Consider the following 25,431-nt stretch of genomic DNA (forward strand, 5'->3'; position numbering starts at 1 on the left):
GAGACATGAAATTAAATTAAATCAAATTTCTTACCAGGTTTCTAGCTCTCTGGATGGTAATTGATATAGGTTCTGGAGATCTAAATTTTTGTGGCTCATCTTCTGAAGCCATCATCTGAAGAGAAGAGAAAAGATATTAGAACGGGCCAACACTCGGAGTCAGACAATGTTCAGCCATTTTTTTCGGTACATGTCTCCAAATTCACTCGGCAGCTGGCTGTATAGGAGTAACATGTTGTGTCATGTTATTCACATAGCAGCCAGACAAATAATGAGTATGGTGGTATAAGATAAGTTCATCTATATTTGCAAACTGCATTATACAAATGTAGCTGCACTGGTATACACTGTAGTTGCTGTTTCCTTAGTCAAATTTTAACAACTTCTTCAATCACAACTTTTATATATTGAAGCCTAAGCAAAAACAGCAAAAACTACCACAGTGAAACAAGGAAACATCAGTTTTGTATTTTGAGACGTTTCTGTGAATTATTTCGCCTGTTAACCAAATTAACTTCAACTCATACATGAATTTCGGAACTTTTCCTTGCTTCAAGCAGTTTGACTCCCAACCTAAATTACAACGTAGGATTCTCTCTATTTATGGCAGAATTTGGTCAAACCATCACTGAAATCCCTAACTGAAGGATAGAACTAAAACACTGAGCAAAATCAGCAAGCTCATCATAATTGCTTTCCTTTTAACATCATCAGCATACTATCGCGAATTTACCGTATACCATCATTGGACTAGTGCCCACCGCATGAGAATTGGACCACAACTTTTTTCAGTAAGCCAAGTCCAGGATTCAAGGTGCTTTTAAGGTACTAATTTAGAATCCGTACCATTCGACCCTACTTCCTAACCCTATTTCCCTACTTCCTAACCCTACTCCCTAACCCTATTCCCTACTTCCTAACCCTAATTCCTAACCCCTACTTCCTAACCCCTAACCTTATTCTGCCGATTTGAAGTAAACTTTCCCATTCATATGGTACAGATTCTAAAGTTAGGCCGCTTTGAATGCACAGAAGGCACAAATCATATAAAAATTTGTGTAGAACGTTGTTTTTTTTTAATTTCGGGGCACATACAGCTTAAGTTAACACTAGTAGCACTGGCAGCAGCCTAACAGTACTAACAGGTGTAAATTCGGCTGCACATACAGTAACAGGTGTAAATTTTCGCGGAAATGCTTCCAAGATACATTGACTGATGGAGGGAGGATTTGATTGGAGACACAGGACAAGGATAATATCATAATATAGATACAATAAAAATCATTAGATGAGAACGTATGATATAGCATTTCGTCATTACTTACGTATTTATTTATGTTCGTTCCACAAGGAGTCTAAGAGGAACCAACGATCTTGAGAGAAGAATTTTTCAACACAATTTGCATTACGCGTTGAATCGCTGGTCCTACTCGTTGCTACGCAACCAAAGCAGATTGTGCAGCGTGTGGATGCTTTTAACGGACCGTGTCACTACACGAATCCATACTATACGTGCTGCATTGAAAATGGACAATTATTAAAAAAGAGTATCTAAGAAGCATCCGTATTTATCTTCCATCAGGGGTATTCCCAGTATGACTTTAAATTGACGATCATAACACTAAATGTGACATTGCAACACAAATCACTCAGCGTTTGAGAGACTTTTAATTGTGAGGTTTCTAATTATTACTTCTTGTTAGTTGCGAGTAAGGGGAGGGAGTGTAATGTTTGGAGGACTTGGATCATGTACTAGGGAAAGCCTACAGTGAAATGATGTTATTGAGTTGGGAAGGACCTTAATTGATGTAGGCCTACTAGCTGGTACCAAGGAATAATTTGGTTCTCTCGACCCACCCCTCCTGCCAATTCTGATATAAAAAATAATACTAATGACCCTTTTGTTTCTAAAAATGCAATGATTTCTAATTTAGTAGTCAGACCTATGTATTTCTATTTTCTTTCTCTCTCATCCTAATTTTTGTTGTCAAGTTGGTGGAAATTCTTAAAGGTTCCAAATTTCATCCCAATTGAATGTGAACCTTCCATCACATCTTGTATATGATGAGGTAGGTTACTAAAAACAATGAGACATATAGACCAGTACCACATTCCATCACCCTTGTTGTTCCCCTGTATTCCTTCTCCCAGTAATTAACAGTGACCACCACCCCTGTCAGAACTACCATGTTTGTTTCTGATGCTATCCCCTCTTATGTTGCTATCATGCTATCAACTTTTCTCAAGGTCTCCTTTTTACCCCCCCCCCCCTGGATCCCACTTGTGAATGCCACGCTAAAATAAAAAGGAGGCGTAGGGGTGGGCAAAGACCACAAATAAAATAAACCTTTTCTTTTATCAAATAGAATTTATTGAATAATATTAGTCATACAAAAGTAACAATAACAGCCTTCCTTATCAAATTCCTATCAAACAGTACTACAAAATTCTGTCTACATATAATCAAATTCCAGTGTTCACTAATGGGTTTACAAGTCAGCCATAGTTCACTTTTACGGCAAGTTGCAATTGCGTCATTGTAACCACACAAAGTCACGTGTAGTTCCATTATACCAGTAAATTATTAAATAAGAGATCAATTGATACAGCATTTGCAACCAATCGTGGTCGGGTAAAGACATGAAAAGCTTTTGATAAAGAAATAAAAGTCCAAAGTTTCCCGATCAATCTAATGTAAATAATATGTACCATATGCACTTCATTTGTTATCCCAACAAACCACAAAGCTCCAATGTGTTTATTTTCAAATGCAATTCCAATATCTTACCAACAATTTCACTTTTTAAAAGTATTCACACTTGAGTTTTGGAAACAATTTATTCAGTCCAATCTTTTTCATAAATTATTTCATGCCATGCCTTAGTATGAAGTAAATGAATTAAAGTGTAAAATGTTCAATGCAAACGTTTAAGCAAAATTTTGAGTAGAGGTGCTCAGAAGACTTTGTTTATTATAACTGAACCCTTAAGAGGTAGAACACTCCCATCTAGCCTGTTGTGACTTCCCTTTGTCAGAATACTTGAAACATTTTCCATCACTGGAAGAAAACTTTAAATGCTTTTGATAAATAAGTTTGATTTTTATGTTAGTACATATAAAACTAGACACCTATTACATTATCGTATTCAACAACTGAGAAGAATTGCTAATATATTTTGGTTCACGTCAAAAGTTTGAATAATACTGATATAAATATTAGATATCAGAAACAATAATAAGTATTCCACCACCAGAAGACACTTCTCAATCATTGTTTTATTCTTTGCCTTTCTTACCCTCCTCAAACAATTTAAATATATGGTTATAGCCTATGTTAGTGTAATTTCCTTACTTTACATTAGGTTAAGGTCACATTAAAGCAGATTTTTGCATCTGGCCTGGAACTTGAGCAAATATAGAATATTATACAACACCTAATTATATTCCGGCCATTTGATTGGTCAATTGCTCGTCGATTGCATGCAAAATCCACTCTAATGCACGCTATGATGATAGAACCATGCGTTATACTTTTCTGATAGCACTTTTTTCAATGGTAAGAGAGCAGAGAAACCGGTCTGTTCAAAACAATCTGTTGCATGAGTGCATTTTACATCCAATTATATCCAAATTTGAAGGTGTTGTATAAAACAAATAATGAATGGTTTCTATTCGTGCAATAGTGCAAATATTTCATTCGTTGAAAGATGTAATTTGTTCCATTCAACTCGGCTGCGCCTCGTTGAATGGAACAAATTACATCTTTCAACTCATGAAATATTTGCACTATTGCACTCATAACCATTTATTATTTGTATACTACTCAACATAAGAAATGCAATTGATTAAACTAAGACTTCCTCTTACACTTTTCTTTTCAACAAATGAAGCTTAAGGAGCAAATAATTAATGATTCCATTTGGTTCTAAACCTTCCTTCACGCTTGTTCATATGATGCATATTTCAAAAATTCAAAAGTTTTACCTTTTATTTTTTATTCTGGTTGAAATGAAGTTGATAAGTCAAGCTATTAAGCACAGCATCAAACAGCTTAAAATAGCATTTTTTATTCATTTCAGAAAGTTGCTTTAAACCACACGACTGTTATAAACTATGCAATTGTTGTTTTGGTTGATACACAGTAAAGCATGATACTTGTTTCCATGGTAACCCTTACCATTAACCCTACTATAGGTTAGATATGAGAATTTAGGAATGCATCTTAGAGCACCAATAAATAGTAAATGGAATAACTTGTCGGCTATGTCTGGTTACCAGCAAGAATGTGCTCTGAAATTTACTTCAAAACTTTAACAAATTTCAGATTATCTAACCTTGAGATTTCAACATTTGAAAAATCACTATCAAGCATTTCATGAAGCATGGTACCATGTCAGGAAAAGAGCTGAATTGGACTTGCTTACTGAAAACAATCTCCATCCCATCTCTGCCCTCCTGCATCCTCTGTTCACCCAAGCAAGAAGTTAAATTATGAAAACAAACAGAGAATGATGTTCTCATTTGAAATACTCATATAGTGGACCACCCAGAGTTCCCCTCCCTCCCCTCTCCCATCCTGCCCCTTCCTTCCCTCCATCTGCCCTTTCATAGACTTATTCTTTTAGTAGCTATGTGTGACCATTTATATTAAAATTCTTTAAAACAAGCTATTTTACAGTCTTTCTTGAAATTATGCAAACATGATTCTGCACATTTACCAACCAAACATGTAAAACTGCTTAATAAAATTTACAAATTTAACTTAAATTTGCCAAATGAAAGTAAGTATTTTATTTAAACAATACCATAGAGCATGATGTAAATGTGAATCATGAAGAAAATATAATGAATGATTTTTTTTTCTAAGAAAAAGAATCATCATAGATGAAATTCTGATGGCAAGGTTGTTAAAAACACATAATGATATTCAGTTTAGAGTTTCCAACAATAATTAATAAATGTGATATGTTTTCTGCAATTACCAAAACTTTATGACTGATATTTAGAGTTATCGATTTCCTACATTCACTTTCTTGTGGGCAGTCCAAACGTTTGGAAAACATTAATGGTCTGAATCAAATATATTAATAAAAATAGCTCACACAGATCATGTTGCCATAGTCCGAACCTTACATGAAGAATCAAACTATCAAAATATCATATTTTAGGTTTAAACCGAAAAATCTGAGGTGAGATGCAGTATGACTGTTTAATAATGTTGATTTCTTCCAAAACTGACACGAGACATCAAATATTTCATTGCAAGATTTGGCTAGGAGATACAATAAACTCTATTTTACCATCACTGTCAGTGAAACAGGCTTTGGAGAGTGTATTTTATGGGGTTGTTAACTTTATCCATTAACTTGTTTGATCTTTATAAGACATTGCATCATTTTACAAAAGTGGTAAACTAGTTGTAATGCTCATCACTCACTCACAGGATGGAGACAAGTTTATACAAAACTCAACATCGTTACCTTAAGAACTTTGCAGTGTTTATGAATTTCAAAGCTCTGAAAGCCTTTCCTTAATTTCCTGGAAGTTTGTCTTAGTCCATTCTATTGTCTATCATTAACAGCACACCATGCTTGTTAGAAAATTCCTGAGTAAAAATTTGACTCCATTAAGGACAACATCACTGCATTGAGCAAGCTTTTCACAATAACACATGAAAGAAAGTGAGTCGAGAAAGTATGAAGTTAAAACATTTAGGAAAATAAATTTCGTGCAATATCAAGATGAAAATTTTCTCAAATTAAAAGCAATATTTTTTGCATATATTTTATTAGAGCTTCTCCAGTGAAAATTTCCTCTGTATTTTATCTGCAATCATTTTAGCAATAGCCAATGAAGAGGTGGCAGCCGGTGAGGGAGCATTCCTGACGTGAAGTATTCTGTCGGCGAGTTCCCCAGCTCCTTCATCGAACACAAAGTCATCGACCAGATTGCCATCCCTGTCTAGAGCTTGGGCTCTTACCCCGGCAGGACCTCTGAAAATCAATCACCGTAAAACGGCAAAGTTTCAAAACTTTATATGATGGAAAATGTTGGACACTTTTGCGATAATCATAGCTTCTTTCTTACTTCTGCCATCTCAATAATTTGGTCAATACTAATAGAGGGCTTGATGCTGGTTTAGTTTTGATTTACTGTGTTGAAGCAGTTTCAGGAAAAAATTTATCAGCCAAATTTGTTTTACTACTACTATTGCATCTGCAACAGTTAAATTTGATTCCATTTCTAAAGTTACACAACCGTATTCCATTTCTGGTTGTACGAAGAGATTAATCATTTTTGTTTACTTAGAACACTATGAGGGCATTTGTTTCCTTCCACAAACAAGAGTTTATAAATACTTAATGACTTTAAAACCTTCTGTCATCGTTCAAGTAGGTTTATCTCCATTTTTGTTTCATATTAAACCGCTACATTAGATCTTAATAAATATGGCAGAAAAACTATCATTCCAGTGGGCACTAGAGTTGATGTCTCCATCCTTCATTAATACTGTTACTAAAGACTATAACCAAGATGCTCCATATCCTCTCTTTCCTTTGTTTGGAATTCATTTACAAATATATTTAATTCACCCTGTTTGTTTCTGATTGCTGCAATTTGAGACACCCTCCGAGATATAACACCAAATAAACAATTATTGGTGATTATTTTATGATTCCATTGACGTTCACTCATTTTTCATGTTTCCTTTATTTTACTAATCAAATACAAACAGGAAAGAAGAAGTTATCCAACGGTTTGCACTTTTTTCTTGATTTTTTGTAACTCAAATTGAGTAAATGAAGCTACTGAACTGCATTTTTAAGGGACTTTAGTGTCAGACATTAATTGAAGATTAACCACACTAATGCAAAAGTCTACATTATATCTATTACAAATCTACACAGAAATGTTAGTAATGTAATCATTTATAGATAAACTACCTACTTAGCAAGTTACAAACCTTTCGACATCCTCTGGTTTTATCTCAGGAACGAATCTTTGTAACTGTTGGACTTGTGCACTGGTTACCACTCCTTTATAGAATTCTTTCATCCCGAATACAAGATGTTTTAGGGCAAGTTTCCGCAAGCCGCTGAGGAAAGAGAAGGTGGGTTTAAAATAGTAAAGGAATGAATGCAGCCACAAAATTAATTTTAATATTTTGTAGACATTAAAAAAACTACCAGTACCACTCCAGGATGTATTTTTATACCAATTTAATCAATGAAAGTGGCTGGATTACTTAGTCTAGCACATAAATCAGTAGGTTGTTTTCTGAAAAGGGAAACGCAAACCCCAAAACTAAAACAAAACGTGACACCTTTACGGCCTCAGATAACATGGTTCTACTAAATTACGGACAGGTGTTGGAGTGTCATCCAATGGTGCTCTGTTGTTTTGTAGGAATCTTAAAGAATATGTTTGGTGGAGTTATAACAACTATGACAACAATTGGTAAACATCACCATGTATGTCTGGACTGAGGTCTGAGCCCTAGTCAACAAAGCCTTAAAGGAGCATTCCAGGTCATTTGCAGTATTGAAAGATGAACGTACTGAAATGGCAATAGAGTTTACTATCTTCCTAATGATCAGCCTCAAGTCACCCTTTAAGATGACGAACCACAGTCCATTTATAAAGTTATCGGCATAGTTGGAAAGAAAGTGATTTTGAGCTGGCCAGATCAGCTGGTAGAATACATGATTTGTGTTCATGAGGTCAAAGGTCAAGTTTCACTCTTGTCAAACATTTCCTTGCTCTTGGACAGCTCAGCTGGTAGAATACAGGATTTGTGTTCATGAGGTCAAAAGGTCAAGTTTCACCCTTGTCAAACATTTCCTTGCTCTTGGACAGCTCAGCTGATAGAATACAGGATTTGTGTTCATGAGGTCAAAAGGTCAAGTTTCACTCTTGTCAAACATTTCCTTGCTCTTGGACAGCTCAGCTGGTAGAATACATGATTTGTGTTCATGAGGTCAAAGGTCAAGTTTCACTCTTGTCAAACATTTCCTTGCTCTTGGACAGCTCAGCTGATAGAATACAGGATTTGTGTTCATGAGGTCAAAAGGTCAAGTTTCACTCTTGTCAAACATTTCCTTGCTCTTGGACAGCTCAGCTGGTAGAATACAGGATTTGTGTTCATCAGGTCAAAAGGTCAAGTTTCACCCGTGTCAAATATTTCCTTGCTCTTGTCAAATATCATTGTGCACCTCATCAGTTTCAGTCAGTGTCGTTCTATACCTACCGTACTCTATGCTCTTGTGAATTTCAGATCCCTTCATCACTCACCTGAAACTAACAGCGTCCAACGTATCCTTTAAACTAAAATCAAAGAGGTTGTATCCTTCTCGCTTGAGAGCCAGGACAGCGTTGGGTCCGAGCCAGACGCTACCATCCATCCGTGGTGTGAAGTGAACTCCGAGAAATGGAAACCTAGGATCTGGTACCTGTTACAGGAAGGCGGTTCTGATTTAACAATGGCGTTAGACTTTACAACGGGGCAGGCTGTTAATAGATACTACAGGTGGTCCCAATGTACAATCTGAGCCATGTTTTCAGGTTGTAAGTTTCAACAGGTTGGGTATATTAAAATTGATTGTTCAAAGTATGTATATCAAATTAAGGTCAAACATTATTAATGGTGCTAACTGCAAATTTACTAGTTTCCTTTTTGTTGTCTGATTAGATATGTTGCATATTTTAGTATTACCAATAACCATTGATGGAATACTAACAACGTTATTCGAAGACAGTGTTCTCTTAATATAATATTTTAATAACTAAAATCTTGTTCTCATATCACAGCCATGAAGTATCCATGCATCCTTCCTTCATGTATTCTGCCTATGAATATGAAATACCAGCTTGGACTGCAGTAGAAAGGAAAGGATGCAAATAGTACCCAATTTTTTTTATTTCATGCAAAAATGTACAAGTGTAGATGGTTCTTGTATTATTTATCACAGACCCTTAAAATAATTTCTTAAGTACAATTCAATCATTCCACTATACACAAAGTTAACTGACAGAGAGGCTCTGATCTCAAAATGAAGAAGGTGGTTCATATAACCCAAAGTTAAGCCCATGATAGCCAATCTAATACATCAATAGATGCACCAGATCTATCCAAGCTGTGCCCCAATTGCATCAAATTCTGATAAATAATAAGCATGACAAACACACTCTCAAAACTCTCACCTCTTCATGAATTCTTTAAACGGCAGAAGCAGGAGACTAAGCTATACATGCACCATGCTGCTCTCAGTGTGGAAAAATCTTCAAATAAATAATATAAAAAAAGAGGGGGGCAACAATAAGGAAAAAATTTTGTTTAACTTACTGGATAAATATTTCCTTTCACTAAATGTCGTTTTTCTTTCTTTAAGACTAAATAATCCCCACGAAATGGTACTATCCTAGGTTCTGAATTGCACCCAGAGAGTTGAGCTAATCTGTCAGAGAAGAGACCTCCGCATGTGACCACGTTCTGACATTTCAGAGATTGCTGTATAAAGAGAATTTAGATGAAATGTTACATCGAGAGAACAGAAGAAAATGTCAGGTAAAAGAATAGCAAAACATCACTATGATCCACAAACTTTAAGCATCCTAACAGTTGTCCAATGGTATTAGAGTTTATTTCAAAATTTGGGAAATGCAAAGAGATTATCAGCTAGAATAGAATTCTAGTCTGCAGTGACCTCTGGTATACAAGCCATGTGCTCTACGAGATCCTGGTTTAACTATTTCAGAGCTAGGGGGTTTCTTCAAGGGTTTAAGTACCGCTGTCATTGAGCATAACATTTTTTCAAATCTCAATATTTTGATGACCTACATCCCATAAATGAATAAGAATTTGAATTTTCTTGATCAAATTTTGACATTTTCTCCTGGAATAATAACTACTTTCCATTGTGCATTAATTCCCTTCTTTTATAACTTCCAACGCTGAGATTTATAAAGTCAACGATAAATTTTGAGTCCAATTTTGTGAAATCTTGAAATTTCACTCAAAGTAGCACACTGCAGCCCTTAAATTGTAACTTCTTGTGTCAGAAAGATTAGATTAGAGCAAGCCATGGCTATAATGTGTTGAACAGTGGGCTAACCTATACATTGCCAACATATCCCCTAAAACTTACCAACTTTGGTATTTATGAGAAGTAATAATTACTTGCCTCCATTGTACTCAAAAATCTACCCATCTACCCTAGTACTGCACCCTCCAGTCCGAAACAGTGCACAAGACCGGGCAAATTTTAAAACATAGGGTGATCGTCGGAGACAACCAAATGTCTGTTTAGGTGGTCATCTGGCAAATGACTACTTATTTACATATCAAGTTCAGATTGCTGTGTAGCTGAATACCCCCAAATAGGTAAAAAGAGGAACTGGTATCGTCCTCGGTCACTTTAGAACTAGTCATAGGCCTACGACCACACCCCAAGGGGTGCTGTACTGAACCAAAGTTGGTGTTCTATTTACCAATCCTACACATCTCTCCCAAAGAGTACATATTGGTCATTCTTTGATATTTTGCTTCATTTCTTCAAACGACCAAATTTTGCTGTTCGAACAACCAAAATGTCGGACCCTTGTTGTCTAGGGACAAAAATAATCCAAATTTGCCCTGATTAGGATATCCCCTGGTCTAGCATATACATTTATTCATTTTGAACAGTGCTTTAAAGAAGAAAGGGTTCAGAAACTTTATAAAAATGGCACATGCTTCAAACTCATGGGAACTCATAGCAACAGACTTACCCCCTTGGAGCCTACTATTGTAACTGACTTCTTAGAAGCTGTAATACAATAAAAGATAACATTCAAACAGAGTCATTGGAAAATCATGTGCATGCAGTTGTTGGATGTTCAAAAACAAATTACCAGCTCAAAATGGTGTCTTCCAATGCTTTATCTCCATTATACAAACAAACTGTTTATTGTTTTGTAATTGTCCTAAACAAATATAGACTTGAGATTGTGACAACTTTGTCATTGCACATAGTACATTGTCATTTTAAAACAAATAGAACCATTCATTTTAATATTTCAAAGCTCACTTTGCTTGCGCAAATCATAAACTGCAGTGGAACCTTCCTACAATAAAGTGAAGCTTCAATACCAAGTGAAAAATTCAAAATTTATCTGTCATTCTTGTCATTAATTTCTAGTTGAATTTCTAGATTGATTGCTGGAGAGTGATTCGAATAAACTATAGCCACTGTTCAAATTTTATTTAAAACAAATTTTCAACTATACTATTGTACTTCCCAGGAAAATAATTGACTATAACTCTGCTGCAGTTTTCAAATAGTAATCCTACGGACCTTTAAATCACAATTTGTTTCATCAGAATGAATTCAGTAACACTTTGTCAAATCTTAAACATTGACGGATTCTTCTCAGTTGTATGTAAATACTGGTTCGCCATTCGACCACATGTAGAGCAATGTCTCATTGGTGGATATAACACATACCTATAGAACCACTGCCGGTCTGGTCACTTGAAAGCTTAAAGTTTTGTACATTGAATTCTGTGAAAATGTCTCCTCCATAATCCTGGAAATGTTTCCCGTAATGCCTTGCAACAAGACCCCAGTCAACAATACCCGTATGTGGTGAATGGATTGCCTTAAGACCCTGGAAGGAAAGAAACAAGAGCATCAATGACGCAGTATCTCAATACTGGAAGTTTTAATTTTGATTCCTAATTTCAAATCTTTGCTCTGTCTCTACAATTATCAATATCAATCATGGTACAACAAATATATAACTTGCATTTTTGCTACTTTGCCACGAATAGTCTCTGCAGGTTACACTTTATCCTGCTAGTCTTGCCTTTAGAGCTCATTGCCTGTTAGTCGAAAGAACGACGTTGCAAGGTTTAGTAATGTCATCGAATATTTAAGAACTTGTTTTTTATGTGGTATCCTTCATCTTGGGTCAGTCTCTGTTGGACTTTTTGGTCATATAGTTTGAAGTCAATGACAACGGCCAAATTAGAAGAGGCGAACAACTCGACCATATTCTTGATGCCTGCCTTGAGAGCTAGGCCTATTGACCTACTGTATGTTACTGTAGACTGTAGTGGTGACTACCATCAAAACTGTGTCCACTTCTAGATATCAAAACAACCCACGTTTTTCCATCTCAATTTTTCTTACATGAAGATTTCATGGATTTATGACTTTGAAAAAATAATGTAAAAGAAGATTACAAGTTTTTATATGTAAGTGATGGGTGGCCTCCAGGCGCGTAGCCAGGAATTTGCCAAGGGAGGGGCGAAAATGTCAAAAAATTTTCAGAGCCGTAGATACGGCATTTCATACTATCTAAGCGTAGCGCCACCATGGTTGGCGCGAAGCGTACAAGAAAATTTTGGCTGAAATTGCCTCCCAGATCGCTGGAAATGGCACTTCCCAGGCCTTTTAAGTTGCATCTTAGCATTTTCTCTTTTGAAATTACTAGCGATATCATAAAAACATTAAATTTAAAAAAAAAAAAATAAGCTCAAGGGGGGGGCGGCTGCCCCCTTCGCCCCCCCCCCCCTTGGCTACGCGCCTGGTGGCCTCCTCCTCCCCTAATAGCCACCTCAGTTCCTCTCCATTTTGTTATTTTATTTTAATTCTTTGTACATTTGATGTCAAACATTACAGGTTCAAAAGAAAGCTAAACATACTTCTTATAACCTTATACATCTTATATCCTTATAAATAAATCATAACCTTATACAATATTTATAGTCTTATAAAAGTTGTGATGCTATGGCCGGCTCCTCTTTTATACGTACCCATCAACAAACTTACCCTGGTCCTTCCTAGGAAAAGCTGTCTGAACACCAGTACAATGCTAATGTGGCTATCACTGAAAGCCTAATAGGCCTAGGCGGCCTAGGGGCCTATATATATATATATATATATTTTTAAATGCACTAGGCCTACAGTAAGTAGCATTTAGAAATACAAGAATGTGTATTCGTAATTATACAAAATACATGAAGGGCAATCAAAAAAACTTATCATGGCCCTTGCTCTGAAAAGCTACCTGAACACCAGTACTATCCTTAAATGGATGTTACAAAAACGAAGGCCTAATATAAATTAAATGCACTACGTAGAATTCAGCAGTATAGAATTTGTATATGTAATTGGCATGCAATACACTGGTCGCGAGGGTAGCCATTTTCGTATATCTAACATGTAGCTGCCATGAGTCATAGCCAATCTGCTACAAAACAGACTTGGGGGCGGGGCTTAATCATCAAAAACGGACCTTTTTACTAAAAGTAGGGGCGGCAGCTCAGTATTGTTTTAAGAAAGAAAAATCATTTAAACATCAAATAAAGCAAATAAAAGCCATAAAATGTCATATAAAGCTAGTAAAATTCTTATTAATACCTACCTGTAAACAACAAATGAAAGTTTAAAATGTTAATAAAATATATATTACATAGGACCCTATCTTAGACGATACCACTGTTGACAGACAATTCTATTCTATTCTTTCATAAAACATAAGTTTTGGAGTGTGTGCAAAAATGGGTTGTTTAAACTGTATTTCGGTCCAAATTGGCCCGATTTGGACATAAATCGGTGAAAAGTCATAGAATGAGATAAAATTCTCGAATAAAAAATGGTAACTTTTGTTGGCCTATATGATATATGCTTGCTCTGAAAATTCCAGAGAAAAAGAACTTTATATGAAGACGCTGAAAAATTTTTAAGAGAAGAGAGAGTCCCACTTACTGTTACAATATCTCTATACATGTAATGTATTGAGATAAAAATGAAAGGAATGAAAACATCTGGTCTAGAAACAGGGAAAAGTTGAGAGCCTGGTGGAGGAGAGTGTGGTGGATGATAGAGTGGTGGACAATTGGCTAAGGCATCGGACTTGTGATTCAAGGATTGCTGGTTCGATTCCTGCCTAGTTCATTACGTTGTGTCCTGGGGCAAGATGCTTTATCTCACTTGCCTCTCTCCACCCAGGGCTTAAATGGGTACCTGTGAGGTAACTTGTCGGTCATTGGGCGCAGTATATAACTGCAGCCGCCTGGAGGGATTGTCTCTGGGACAGGTTATTATTGACCAGGGGTAATATACCGTCTGTAAAGCGATTTGAGACCTATCACTGGTGTAAGCATTATATGCATTGAACATTATCATGATAAAATGATTGCCTGTATGGGGACTTGGCATTAGATTCACTGTGGGGATTTTGTTTTAGATTCACTGTGGGGATTTTATATGCAAATGAGTCACAACAAAAGACGAGAAGGAAAAAGCGTGGTTACTTTTATTACAATTTTCTCTTATGAAGCAAAAGCCATATTCTGTATCTAACGTAGAGGATGTCTATAACTTGAGAAAAAGGGAAAATTATTTGAACATCTTTGATCTGCCCGTCTCAGAATTCTTCTGGAAAACTGGAACAAGCCTTACTAGTGAGAGGGTGTGTCTATGAAAATGACACATTCTGATTGGATGATACTGCTGATTGACATTTGGAGATTGACCTAAATATTACTTTTGAGGGAAGGCATCCCTCTTTAGGGTGCCTGAACCTTTCAATTTGTGTGTTAGGACATTCTCTGGTAAAATTTAAGAGTTTCATGTTTCGGTTGCCGATGACAACTGTTATGGGATAAATTATTACTGTAATAAAATGCATTGTTGAATGCTCCAAGTTGTCAACAATACTTGTTTGCTTTGGTGGTACCATAGGATTCACTACAGGTCTGTTAAACATATCTAACAGTCTGCTTATGATCATCTGTCACTAACATATCATGACCATGAAATATTATTTACTCAAATGTTTTGCAACTAGAATAAAATTACAAAGACATGAGCAAGTTGCATTATGAAAACTGTCATAACATCACATAACATTATTGTATAACAATACCACATTATGCTTTAGCGAACTAGCTTTAAAAATAGTACAATTGGCCATGACAATACATTTAATTGTCTAGGTGAGCATAGATAAACCCTTTTTATTTTCTTATCTAACTTTGGTTAATGTACACCATTGACAACTTGTACAGAAACATGTTACATTGTAGATATGGTTGTAAATGTACATGGAGAAGGATAAAGGAGTCATTCATGTATGTTGAGCATTCATCCCAATAAAAGCTCATAAAGTACACAAAGTCATCTTCAGAATGTGCTCATAAATGCCGAGTGCTCATATAGCTGAGTGATCATAAATGCTGAGCGCTCATAAATGATACCACTACTGTAAACAGATCCCAACAGTTTCAACACAGGCTCACAATCAATCAATGAAATAAATGGGGGGAAAAATGAAACTTTAGGGGGGGTGGGGGGAGGACAAGGGGATAGAAAAGAAAATGCTATCAAGGAGCAATATGTCAAAAAGTCTCAGAGATTTCTCTTCACCATCATAATGTCTGATGAAGAGATAAAAAATAATACTTAGACTTACTCGACAGTGAGGTTCTATATCCCGAATTTGATCGGGTCCTACTAACTGGAGGTCAGGAACATTATTCTTGAGGCCCCTCTCGTAGAGTTCATTCAATCGCTGAGCTTCTACTGCATTAGTGGCCACAATGAGCTGGGTGAAAATATACAAACTAAATAGGTGGGCTGACGACTCATTACTTGAAAAACAAAAGTTTGATTTTTAATGAACCAGTGCTATGGCACTATATACATTTAAAGAGAGAGTGAGACAAAGGTGATACTGTTGGATCAAACAAGATAACTAACTGGAAAACATGGGATAAAGTTATCTCAAAAAGATCATATTGCATTTTGCCAGATTCTTGCTAATATTTAAATATAAATTATGTGCTCCAAAAAACCTTTGAATTTTGTCTGTTTCATACAATGTTTGAGAGGATGATCATACTTTTTTATAGCATGGCACAGAATAAGGCATGCTCACCTGTTCAGCAGTATTGTCCCAAATCTTTCACCCACTCACTTGACCCTCACACCCATCCTACTGCATTCAAATCAACAATAAGTGCTACATATTCTTTGATATCAATGAAAAGTGCAGGTAATAACCCTTGATGTATGACAACAAAAAGGGAGGGGGGGGTTCACCATCATTGTCATGTCCCTGTCCCTGGAAACAAATATGGTCACCATACAGTAGCATAATGGTGAGTTGGTGACCACAGAGGGAATCACAAACATTTGTCTTGAACATCAATTCTCATCACCATGGAGAGTATAAATCGGCTATGTTAGTAAGTCTGTAAGTACTCTGAAGGCTTAGGGCATATATTTTTATGCAGACATTGGATAATAACTTAGACTTATTAGTTAAAACTTCATAATTGAAAAATCATAATTCAATTCTCTCACATATTATGATCGGTCAAACGTCTTGCAGTCAGTATTGTTTGCCACTGCTGTCAAAGTAAGTGAAATTGTATCAATACAACCAACATATGTATTACTGTCTTAACTGTTGGCAATAAACAACTAGGAAATTATTAACAAAACAACTGCATCTTTGGACAAAAACAACTTACTTTTCCAGCTTTTTTGTAGGGTATGTTAAATTTGTCGCAGTACAGGTAAGTGAGATGTAGACCTTCCACACAGAGCCTGGCTTTGAGAGAACCTGGCGTGTAATAAATGCCGGCATGGATCACACCACTGTTGTGTCCACTCTGGTGGGAAGCTGATTAAGAAAAACACAGTATATATTTAGACTAAATAGTGAAGGATAAATAACATATATTTTACTAATTAAATTACAATATATGGCTTGGCATCACTTCTTCAGCAAAATGTCAGCTTACTAGCAAAATATTCATCTTCAAAGTATCAAATATAGTTTCTATGCTTATTTCAAAAAGCAGTGTGTGTTTCTAAATTTACCAAAGAAATTAACAAAAGTTTAATTATGAAGTACAGCTACTTACCAAGCTACTTACCAAGATGGCAAGAATTTGTTTAAAACACATTTTCGTACATTTCTCCATTTTAATGTTTTCTGCTCAATGCAGACATTTTGCCTTTGTTCAACAATTTTACCAAACCAACCTAGTAAATTACTCAAACTAGGACTGCAATTGATCAAACAAATAGACACCCTTCCTGCATTTTTGCACCAGAGAAGTTCAATACATGTACATGTAAAATTTTACAGATTTCATTCAATTTTACAAAACTTCTGTCATCCAGAAAACTTTGTCATATGAGTACAGTTGCTCTGCAACTGATATTAATCACATATAAAGAACAATTTTCAAACTTTGCAAACATGGTGTAACAACCTAATTCAGTCTGAAACTGTGTACTGTTGTACTGACAATGAGAAGGGCAAATCAAACTTGGCTAAGATCCAAACATGCTTTGGCAGTAATTCATCCTACAGTCGGTCATTACAGTTAACTTGCATTCAATGTGGATTGCTTATAGTATTAAGTTATTGCTTACCCAATTCTTTTTCTTTTTCAATTACCGCAAACTTTAAAGTCGGATACCTCCATATAAGCTCCTGAGCTGTAGCGAGACCAACTATACCCCCTCCAACTATACACACATCATAGTCTGGTTTATAACTGTACAAAAAGAAAAAGAGAGATATATTTTGTCTGCATACCATCTGAAATTTTCACCAAAAAAATATGTTAAATGAAAGATTTAAACATTACAGCATTCAATTTGTAGCCATAGAAATGTAAACAGGAAACTAGAAAAACTGCATTTGCACTGCAAATACTGTCATTGAAGCCTTGTGGTATGGTCCTATATAGATTTGCTCAAAGTACTTATATGTCATACTGTTAAAGGCCTAGATCATACTCACAGTCAGCCTGTAAACTTGTTCCTTAATAAAGGTGAAACTAGAGTCGATTGACTTGGATCACATTTTTGTACCACTCTGTAGTTAATTGTCTTCATAGTCTGATATAATAGGGCCTTAGTTCCCTGTTAGTCTATATTTACTTCGAGCTGGCTCGGAAGTAATGTGTGAAACGGTCTGTTAACCTAAGTTTAATAGTAGAGCCACAGTACCACACACTGTGCTAGAGATTCACAGGTAATTAAAACTCTAGCCTGCATAACTAACACTTCAGAATGTAATTTCAGAGATTTAAACATATTCATCAGCCAAATAACCAATTTGGCAGCACTATTCTGGAAGATTTGCCAAGGATTGTTTGTGCAACAGTTACAAAAATTGGGCATAAACTTGGACAACTACTCTACAGTTGGGTAATGCAAACTGTGCAAATAGTAGTGCCGTGCTTGAAGAAAGAAATGCAGAGTCAATCCTATAATTGAAGCAAGTTGTCACCTGGCTTCAGATTATTAGAAAAATAGTACAATTTTACACGTGCATGCAAACTATCACATGAGGATCACAGACCCGTCAACTCTCGCGGTTTTACCGGGAGACTCCCGGTTTTTACCCGAATCTCCCGGCCTCCCGGTTTCATATTCTATTCTCCAGGTTTTTTAATGTTTCATCACTTGCAAAATTTCTGAAAATAGCCAACAATTAGTCCTATGCTTAGTAATTCCCCACAGTAACGCTGAACAGGAAAGGCTATTCAGTGTAGTTCGCAGGAACAAGACAGACAATCGGTCAAGTCTCAAGCTTGATGGGACTCTATCTAGCATACTAGCAATGAAGTCACAGTACCCAAAGTCCACTGTTCCCTGTTTCAAATGGAAGCCTACTAAAGAAACCCTGTAGAAAGCGAAGCGAGCTGCTGTAAACTACATCAAGAAACACTGATTGGATGATTCTCTCACTGTATTGCATAAGTAGACTATACTTATTTAGGATATTTATATCATTTCAGTTGAAAATTACCAACCTCCCTGTTTTCCCCTTGTTCTCCCTATTTTTCGGCCCTGAAAAATGTTATTCTCCCTATTTTGGGGTCAAAATGGTTGACAGGTCTGGGATCATGTCCCTTGAAAATGCCACAAGAGCTGCATGCATGTATAAGCTGTGTGATAAAATCAAGGTATGCCTTGAATATTTTCCCTACAGTATCTGCAGAATAGGTTTAGAAAACTTCACTCATGGTGCATAAATATACATGTTTTCACTTGTGGTTCATCACTAAGTTTTCTCCGATAACTTGAAACTGAAAATTTGTTACAAATGATCTATGCTGACAGCCTATCTTTATTCAGATATATGCCTGGCTGGAAATGAAATTTACTTAGTTCTATGCCTATACATGTACAAATAACAAAAAGTTTTTGAGAAAAATAGAGAGCAATTCTTTAAAGATTGACTCATGATACCAGCATGCTACACGAATTTATACATATAAAAGAACAAACCAACAATCGGTCTTGACCTAAATCAGTCTAGGACTTGACAAGTTTGGAAATTCTGAGACTTACCTGGTATTCTTGTTGTGAACGTGCCTTCCACTAGTAGTAGTACTACTACTACTTGCGTTATGCGTGTGCCTACTTGAGTATAGCCAAGGGTGAAATACTCGTGTAACTGAACGAAACTTTGAAAGAAACATGATCAACTTGCGAGTGACAACATTACTGCAAAGCAAATTCTTCCCACACGAAGAACTGCAATATTATAATGTTAGCCACAGGCAGTGTTTTGCGGCTATTGCTAGCTTAAGTTACAGTTTTGTCAGTTGGTACGGTGTGACTGTGAGGATACCACAGTTGTGTTGTTCGTGCTACAGTAGGCGTATTGTATTGCTCGTGTACACATTTAACCAGTTGTGCGAATACTTGTTGTGGCCAGTGGTATTACGTAACATGCCTGTCATTGCAATTAGAAGTACAGAAATATGACCTGAGTACCGGTCACGACATTGTACAAACGCACTTTATCCAAAATAGTTTTCCGTTTCCTCATCGCTGACTTTCGAAAATTCAAAACCACCAGTTGTCAGCAAAACGTTTTATCGTGTACTGAATACGGTTATATCGAGGACGGGGTCATCAGGCCTACATTTCCACATAATTGAATTCGACAAGGGTATATGGGACGGTTGCTATCGGTACGCCTAAAGGCAGGGTAAAGAGGGATGGCAAAGGGTGGACATAAAACGGAGCGGAAATGTGAGGTAAAGTGAAGAGAAATAGGGATGGAATGAAAATAGAGAAGCAGGTGGCCGAAAGGGGAGATCTGGAGAGAGGAAGGGCCGGGGTGGGGTAGAGTGTCAGTAGAGGGGAAGCTAAGGAAGGAAGGAGGAGCTAAATTCTAAAGAAAAGCGCAACATATTACATCATCCCGACTGATGCTTACACGGCTTAAAACTGGCAAAATCATGATCTTTCGTGGGTCTAGTCTTAAACCCAATGTCGAAGCAACGACAGTCGAGTTGCGCCAAGTCATAACCGTCGTCTAGTGTAAGGCGCGCAGTTTTAGGAACAACATATCAGAGACATTAAAATGACATTTCAAAGAAGCATCGCATCGATCATCATAATGACTGTAGACCTATCCAAGGAATTAGGTATCCAGTATAGCATCGCAAAATAGTCAAATTGATATGCAAGTCCAAAGATGTATAGACATTTTTGTACACAAGAACCATAGTATTTTATAAGGCACAAAAGTCAGGGACTTTCAAAACTGTTACACAAAATTTAAACAGTAAATTAAAGGGTGTGAAGACTCGCGCAATAAGAAACGTCTAATGCCGGTAATCTGACCTAGTTTCGAATGAGGTGTAACAGAAGTGTTAGATATCACCATCGATCCCAGAAAATACACACACAGCTTGCTACCGTCGGTAATTAGACACTATAGTGTTCAGTCAGTACATACAGCTGCGGTCAATACCCACAGCACAGTGTACAAACGATACAGCGATGGACATCTCAGGTCCAGCTAAAGATGGTATCACGTTTCATTACTGTCTGCATTTTGTAGCGACAAGAGAAAAACTTCACTTTCACAGGACGGCACGCGGTTTGAGGCGAGTCTTCAATGCCTTTAAACCCTGATATCTAAATTATAATTCGCTACCTGACTGCAGTTACAACTTATTTGGGACTATTTGACAAGTTATCATATTAAATGCCTAGCTTTTGTTTTAATGGGATGATTTCTTATACTATTTCACATCCATGGGTAACGAAAGAATGGAATCATACACTCACTAATAGCTACTTAATTTTCACTTAGTGTGAAACGTTCTACTGACTCGGTGTCCTCGTGATACATCTATCGTAAATAGCTGCGTTACTGATTTGGCATAACGCCCTCTATTCACAGTTATTTTAGGTTTGCGGTTCGTTTTGATTTATTCGTTAATGCTATATCGATAGAATGCGCCATATAAAAATGAATTACTAGCTTAATTTGTTGCATCAGACAATAATTGGTAACAAATGAATTAAGCTAATTTTTACCCTCAAAGCCAATGCTTTCATTACAAAAACACAGTTGATGCATCTCTGTGAGTTTAGCACGATCGGTGCTCTACTCACTTCTTCGTGTGGCTTCTTCGAATTGATATTTGTTCATGTGTCCAGGTGCCTATATGGCCAATCATATTTTGTTTACGTCGATCAAGCATTTCATGTGAGGTGTCATGAAGGTTAAAAAGATTAAAATGGATGCATTATAGTATTTCCATCTAAGTCCTCAACAGACTATCGAAATCCTGTCAGTTTCATACACTCATCTCAAGTTAAGCCTTGTATATAGCCCTTAACATTTAAAGGTAACAATTTAAAGAAAAGGGCATACATATATATTGTTCGACACATGGTGACAAACGCCTACAGTGGAATTACGACCTTCCTTACCCGTTACGAACCTCTGGACATACAATAAGCGTCCATAGCCCAGTGGTTAGGGTGTCCGCATATAAAGCGGGAAGCCCGGGTTCGAATCTCGGTGGAGGCTGGAAGTTTTTACACTGTTCTTGATTTTCCACTTCACTACGTTTTCAATGATATATATATATTCATTTGCCTTTGTCGTTTACCTCCACTTCATTAACATAAGGTCTGTTCAAAGTATCTCTTTCGAGATACGGCTTTATGAATCACAAATGATTTCGAGTTGGTTAGCATCATGTTTGATCTCTAGAGTATAAGGCAAAATTTGTCAACAAAACAGAACTAGCATTGTTCGATATACAGGTGACAAACGCCTACAGTAGAATTACGACCTTCCTTACGGGTTTCGAACCGCTCGACATACAATCAGCGTCCATAGCCTAGTGGTTAGGGTGTCCGCACATAAAGCGGGAGGCCCGGGTTCGGATCCCTGTGGAGGCTGGAAGTTTTTTCACTGTTCTTGATGTTCCAACTCATTACAATATATACATATACATATATTTTGTTTTAACTGTCTCGTTATACGGTGGTTCTGCAGAGATAAAGCGAGTTGTAGACCTATAACGTGTTAGTATAATGCGACATCTCGACAAATTCGTTTTTGTCGAATTGACGAGTTAAGATAACGTTACATCTTGACAAAAATTATCAAATTGTCGAATTTCTACGTTACACATAACCGTTGGACAACACTGCAGATATCGGATATTTTGTCGAATTGGCAAGTAACGATAATATGATAACTTGGCAAAAATTATCAAATTGTCGAGTTACTGCTTTGCACGTAATTTGCAGTGAATTCAACAGAAATCACATATTTGATGTGTTTTCGTGTTATACAAATCGCTTGTCCTTTCAGAATGAGAACTATTGGAGCTGAAACGTCGAGCCCTTTGTATAGGCTCAATGATCAGTTTGATGTTCCTTCATGTGAGAAGTGGCGTGAACATGTATACTAACGGTTAAAAAAGAAGTGAAATGTTTCTTTTGACTTATAAACGAATTGAAGTGATCATTATGACACATTTTAAGCAGATTACATACGCATCTTTTTCGTTCATATATCATTAAAAATTTAACACTTACATGCTTAGTTGTCAGTGAAAAAGAATGCGCTTTCTCGCATTCTCTCTGGGGTCTTATCACGATCATTATTAATGGAAGAACGCGCCCATGCAGCTCGGATGGTATAAGCAGCGCCGACTCGCTTAAAAAAGTGATGATTCATTTTGAAGGTGAATATCACTTAAATAGAAAAAAAAAATGTCAGCTTATTTGATGTTAATTCCTCAAATATCAGTGCCGCCTTAGTTGATAATTCAAGAATATATGTGAACCTTGAAAATTCGTGCAGCAAGAAGTATTACATTGTCAGAGACTATGTAAAACAAGCCTAATGACTGACAGCAGGGATTTGTTTCTTAACAGGCTTAAAGGAGTATATAGCTGGACGAAAAGTTATGGTTTGATTCACTCATATTTGTACACCCCCCTCCCCAGTTTCATTTTTGAAGGCCGATGTATATACAACGTTAAATCATCAACGACCTATGGTTTTCCTCCTTATTAAAGGTCTACGGACAACTATGAACAATATTGTTCTAATCACTCGAATAGGCATTATACAAATCAACTCCCATCAAATTCCATCAAAGATTTATCATTTTACAAGTCTTTTCTTAATTCTCATTTCATATATGAATAAACATGAGCTAATTATTCACATTTATGATGTAAAGCGAGTGAGTGTCTAATTTTCTGTTATGTTATTCCTTTGTTTTTACAACCTTTGTTTCAAGGGCACTGAACACAGGTTTCTGCATGGCATCAGAGGATTTTTTCAAATTTTTATTTTCTTCTTTGAAAGGAGGAACATCAGAATTATTCAAATGATATTTGAGGGCTTGTGTTATTATGGGTTAACTTATTAAGGGCTAAAATATAGGAAATGTTGATGAGCGCATCACTCCATGTCATAGTTTGCACATATTTAAGGAGTTTCCCAGATTGATTAAAACTTCAAAGGTGTAGAACTTGGAAACGAAGCTTTTCGAAAACTTTCTACAAATTTTGAATGAGATAATCATATACACAACAAATGTAGTGAATATGGGACAAATTGGGCTAGATGTCCGTAGTACTTTAAGGGAATTATGTATTTGTGTACAAACAAACACAAATATAAACTGAACTGAACTGCTACTGGGGTATATATAATGCGTTCGTAAACAGAACGTTTCTTTATCTAACATTTTTATATAGTTATACCAAACAAGGACTGGCTTCAGCAACTATAAGTGTAACTTATATGTGTATTCAAGTTCTAAATACTAGGTGACCACCTCGGCCCAACTATTTTTACCCTTTCAACTCTCCAAGGATGCAGGAGCGGGGTATACTGTATGATAAGGAGCCAATTCCGTCAATCATCTGTTAAATAAAGAAATTTTAGAATAATCCCTCTTTCTAACATGTATTTCATTGAAAATCACTATGAAAGAACATCTAAACTCTGAGAAATCTCTGACAGCGCTGCAGCCCCGCATGGTTGTTTTGACCCTTGAACCATCACTATGTACGATGGGCATAGCCCCCCCCCCCCTTCGGCGGCCTGCCCTGCATCCCTTGCCAGTAACAGTTCACCCTCGGAACCGTTCAGAAATACACCGAGCCTCTGCTGTGTCCTTCGTCTCTTTTTGACTTTCGAATTTCACCCGACATGCGGTACAGTACGGCATTATCGCAGTTATCAATAAAATCTACTGCATCGATTCATTGATGTCACCAACATTAAGAAGGCCTGAGATTTCCTACCCCCTTATAATCATACAAACGATTAACATACATCACTCCACCCTACCTGTGTGGCTGTGACTAACACTTTCATTGCAAACGATGTTCATGATACAATGTTTCATTTTAATAGCTAACTTAGCCACTCAGATACATTGTATATACCACCGTATGATACATGCATACGGATTGAAGCTAATGTTGAGAAAAATTAATCCGAGAAAGAAATATACGACCAGAAATTGGACTTCGAACTTGAAACAAACGCTGTTGCAAAATAACGATTTTAAGAATCTTACACAGATCTTAGAGTTACGTCATGATTCAAAGCCTCTCGCTGACTAATGCATGAACTGGACGCCTACGGGACGGTTTATCGATTATTATTAACGCCATCCATATATGTACTAACATGCCTCTTTTCATTAGCTGATATATAGTACGGCAACCCGAAAAAGAAAAGCATTTTACAAAATACTAGAAATTTGGTGTACCGTAAAAATTTATAGAATTATTTTGGCATGACCTATGGAGAGAACTATTCGCTATTCATCTCTCTCATCATAAGTCACCATCGCCGCCATCAAACATAAGTACCACTATTTCAAAAGTTCTCTGAGCTGTCACGGTTGAGTGCCAGGAGCAACATGTTGGATAGATTTTCATAGAAAATATCGATCAAATTTCACAATAATTGATAGCCAAACCTTCAAAACTCAAAATTCGAAGTTTTTGTAATAATATTTTACAAACAGTGACCCGGAATTTGCAAGAAAAACACTACGAAGATAGGTTTTAATTGCGAACATATAAATTTGTAACCTTCTTCTTAATGGACGAATCTATT

The 25,431-nt window shown here is 36.5% G+C and overlaps 2 protein-coding genes across 6 annotated transcripts in view; both read right to left on the reverse strand.

Annotated features, from left to right (window-relative positions):
• LOC139971752 (cilia- and flagella-associated protein 70-like) overlaps positions 1–1,455 on the reverse strand; it is a 38,297-nt gene extending 36,842 nt beyond the window's left edge. For 3 of the 5 annotated variants that reach the window (XM_071978477.1, XM_071978476.1, XM_071978475.1), the window contains exons 1-2: positions 1,326–1,455; positions 35–115 (exon numbers count right to left, since the gene is read on the reverse strand). In XM_071978477.1, coding sequence (XP_071834578.1) covers positions 35–115 — 81 coding nt within the window. In that variant the 5' untranslated portion in view covers positions 1,326–1,455. The remainder of the gene's footprint in view (positions 1–34; positions 116–1,325) is intronic. The other 2 variants (XM_071978478.1, XM_071978479.1) reach the window with 1 other exon arrangement.
• A 1,523-nt stretch (positions 1,456–2,978) lies between these two features.
• Positions 2,979–19,844, reverse strand: LOC139971754 (L-2-hydroxyglutarate dehydrogenase, mitochondrial-like). Its single transcript, XM_071978480.1, has 10 exons — positions 19,368–19,844; positions 17,436–17,560; positions 16,523–16,674; positions 15,460–15,591; positions 11,484–11,646; positions 10,768–10,805; positions 9,344–9,508; positions 8,293–8,450; positions 6,965–7,096; positions 2,979–5,993 (listed from the first exon to the last, which is right to left on the reverse strand). The coding sequence occupies exons 1-10, from the start codon at positions 19,496–19,498 to the stop codon at positions 5,789–5,791; spliced, it is 1,401 nt and encodes a 466-aa protein (XP_071834581.1). The 5' UTR covers positions 19,499–19,844; the 3' UTR covers positions 2,979–5,788.
• Positions 19,845–25,431: the final 5,587 nt, after the last annotated feature.

This window comes from Apostichopus japonicus, chromosome 8 (assembly GCF_037975245.1).
Source record: "Apostichopus japonicus isolate 1M-3 chromosome 8, ASM3797524v1, whole genome shotgun sequence".
NCBI lineage: Eukaryota > Metazoa > Echinodermata > Holothuroidea > Aspidochirotida > Stichopodidae > Apostichopus > Apostichopus japonicus.

Coding starts and splice junctions, on each gene's coding strand:
- LOC139971754 (XM_071978480.1), bottom strand. CDS start 19,498: ATGTTTCTTTCAAAGTTTCGTTCAGTTACACGAGTATTTCACCCTTGG. Junction 16,675..17,435: donor TGAAAAAGAAAAAGAATTGG/GTAAGCAATAAC, acceptor TTTCTTAATCAG/CTTCCCACCAGAGTGGACAC. Junction 10,806..11,483: donor GACCGGCAGTGGTTCTATAG/GTATGTGTTATA, acceptor ATTGTATTACAG/CTTCTAAGAAGTCAGTTACA.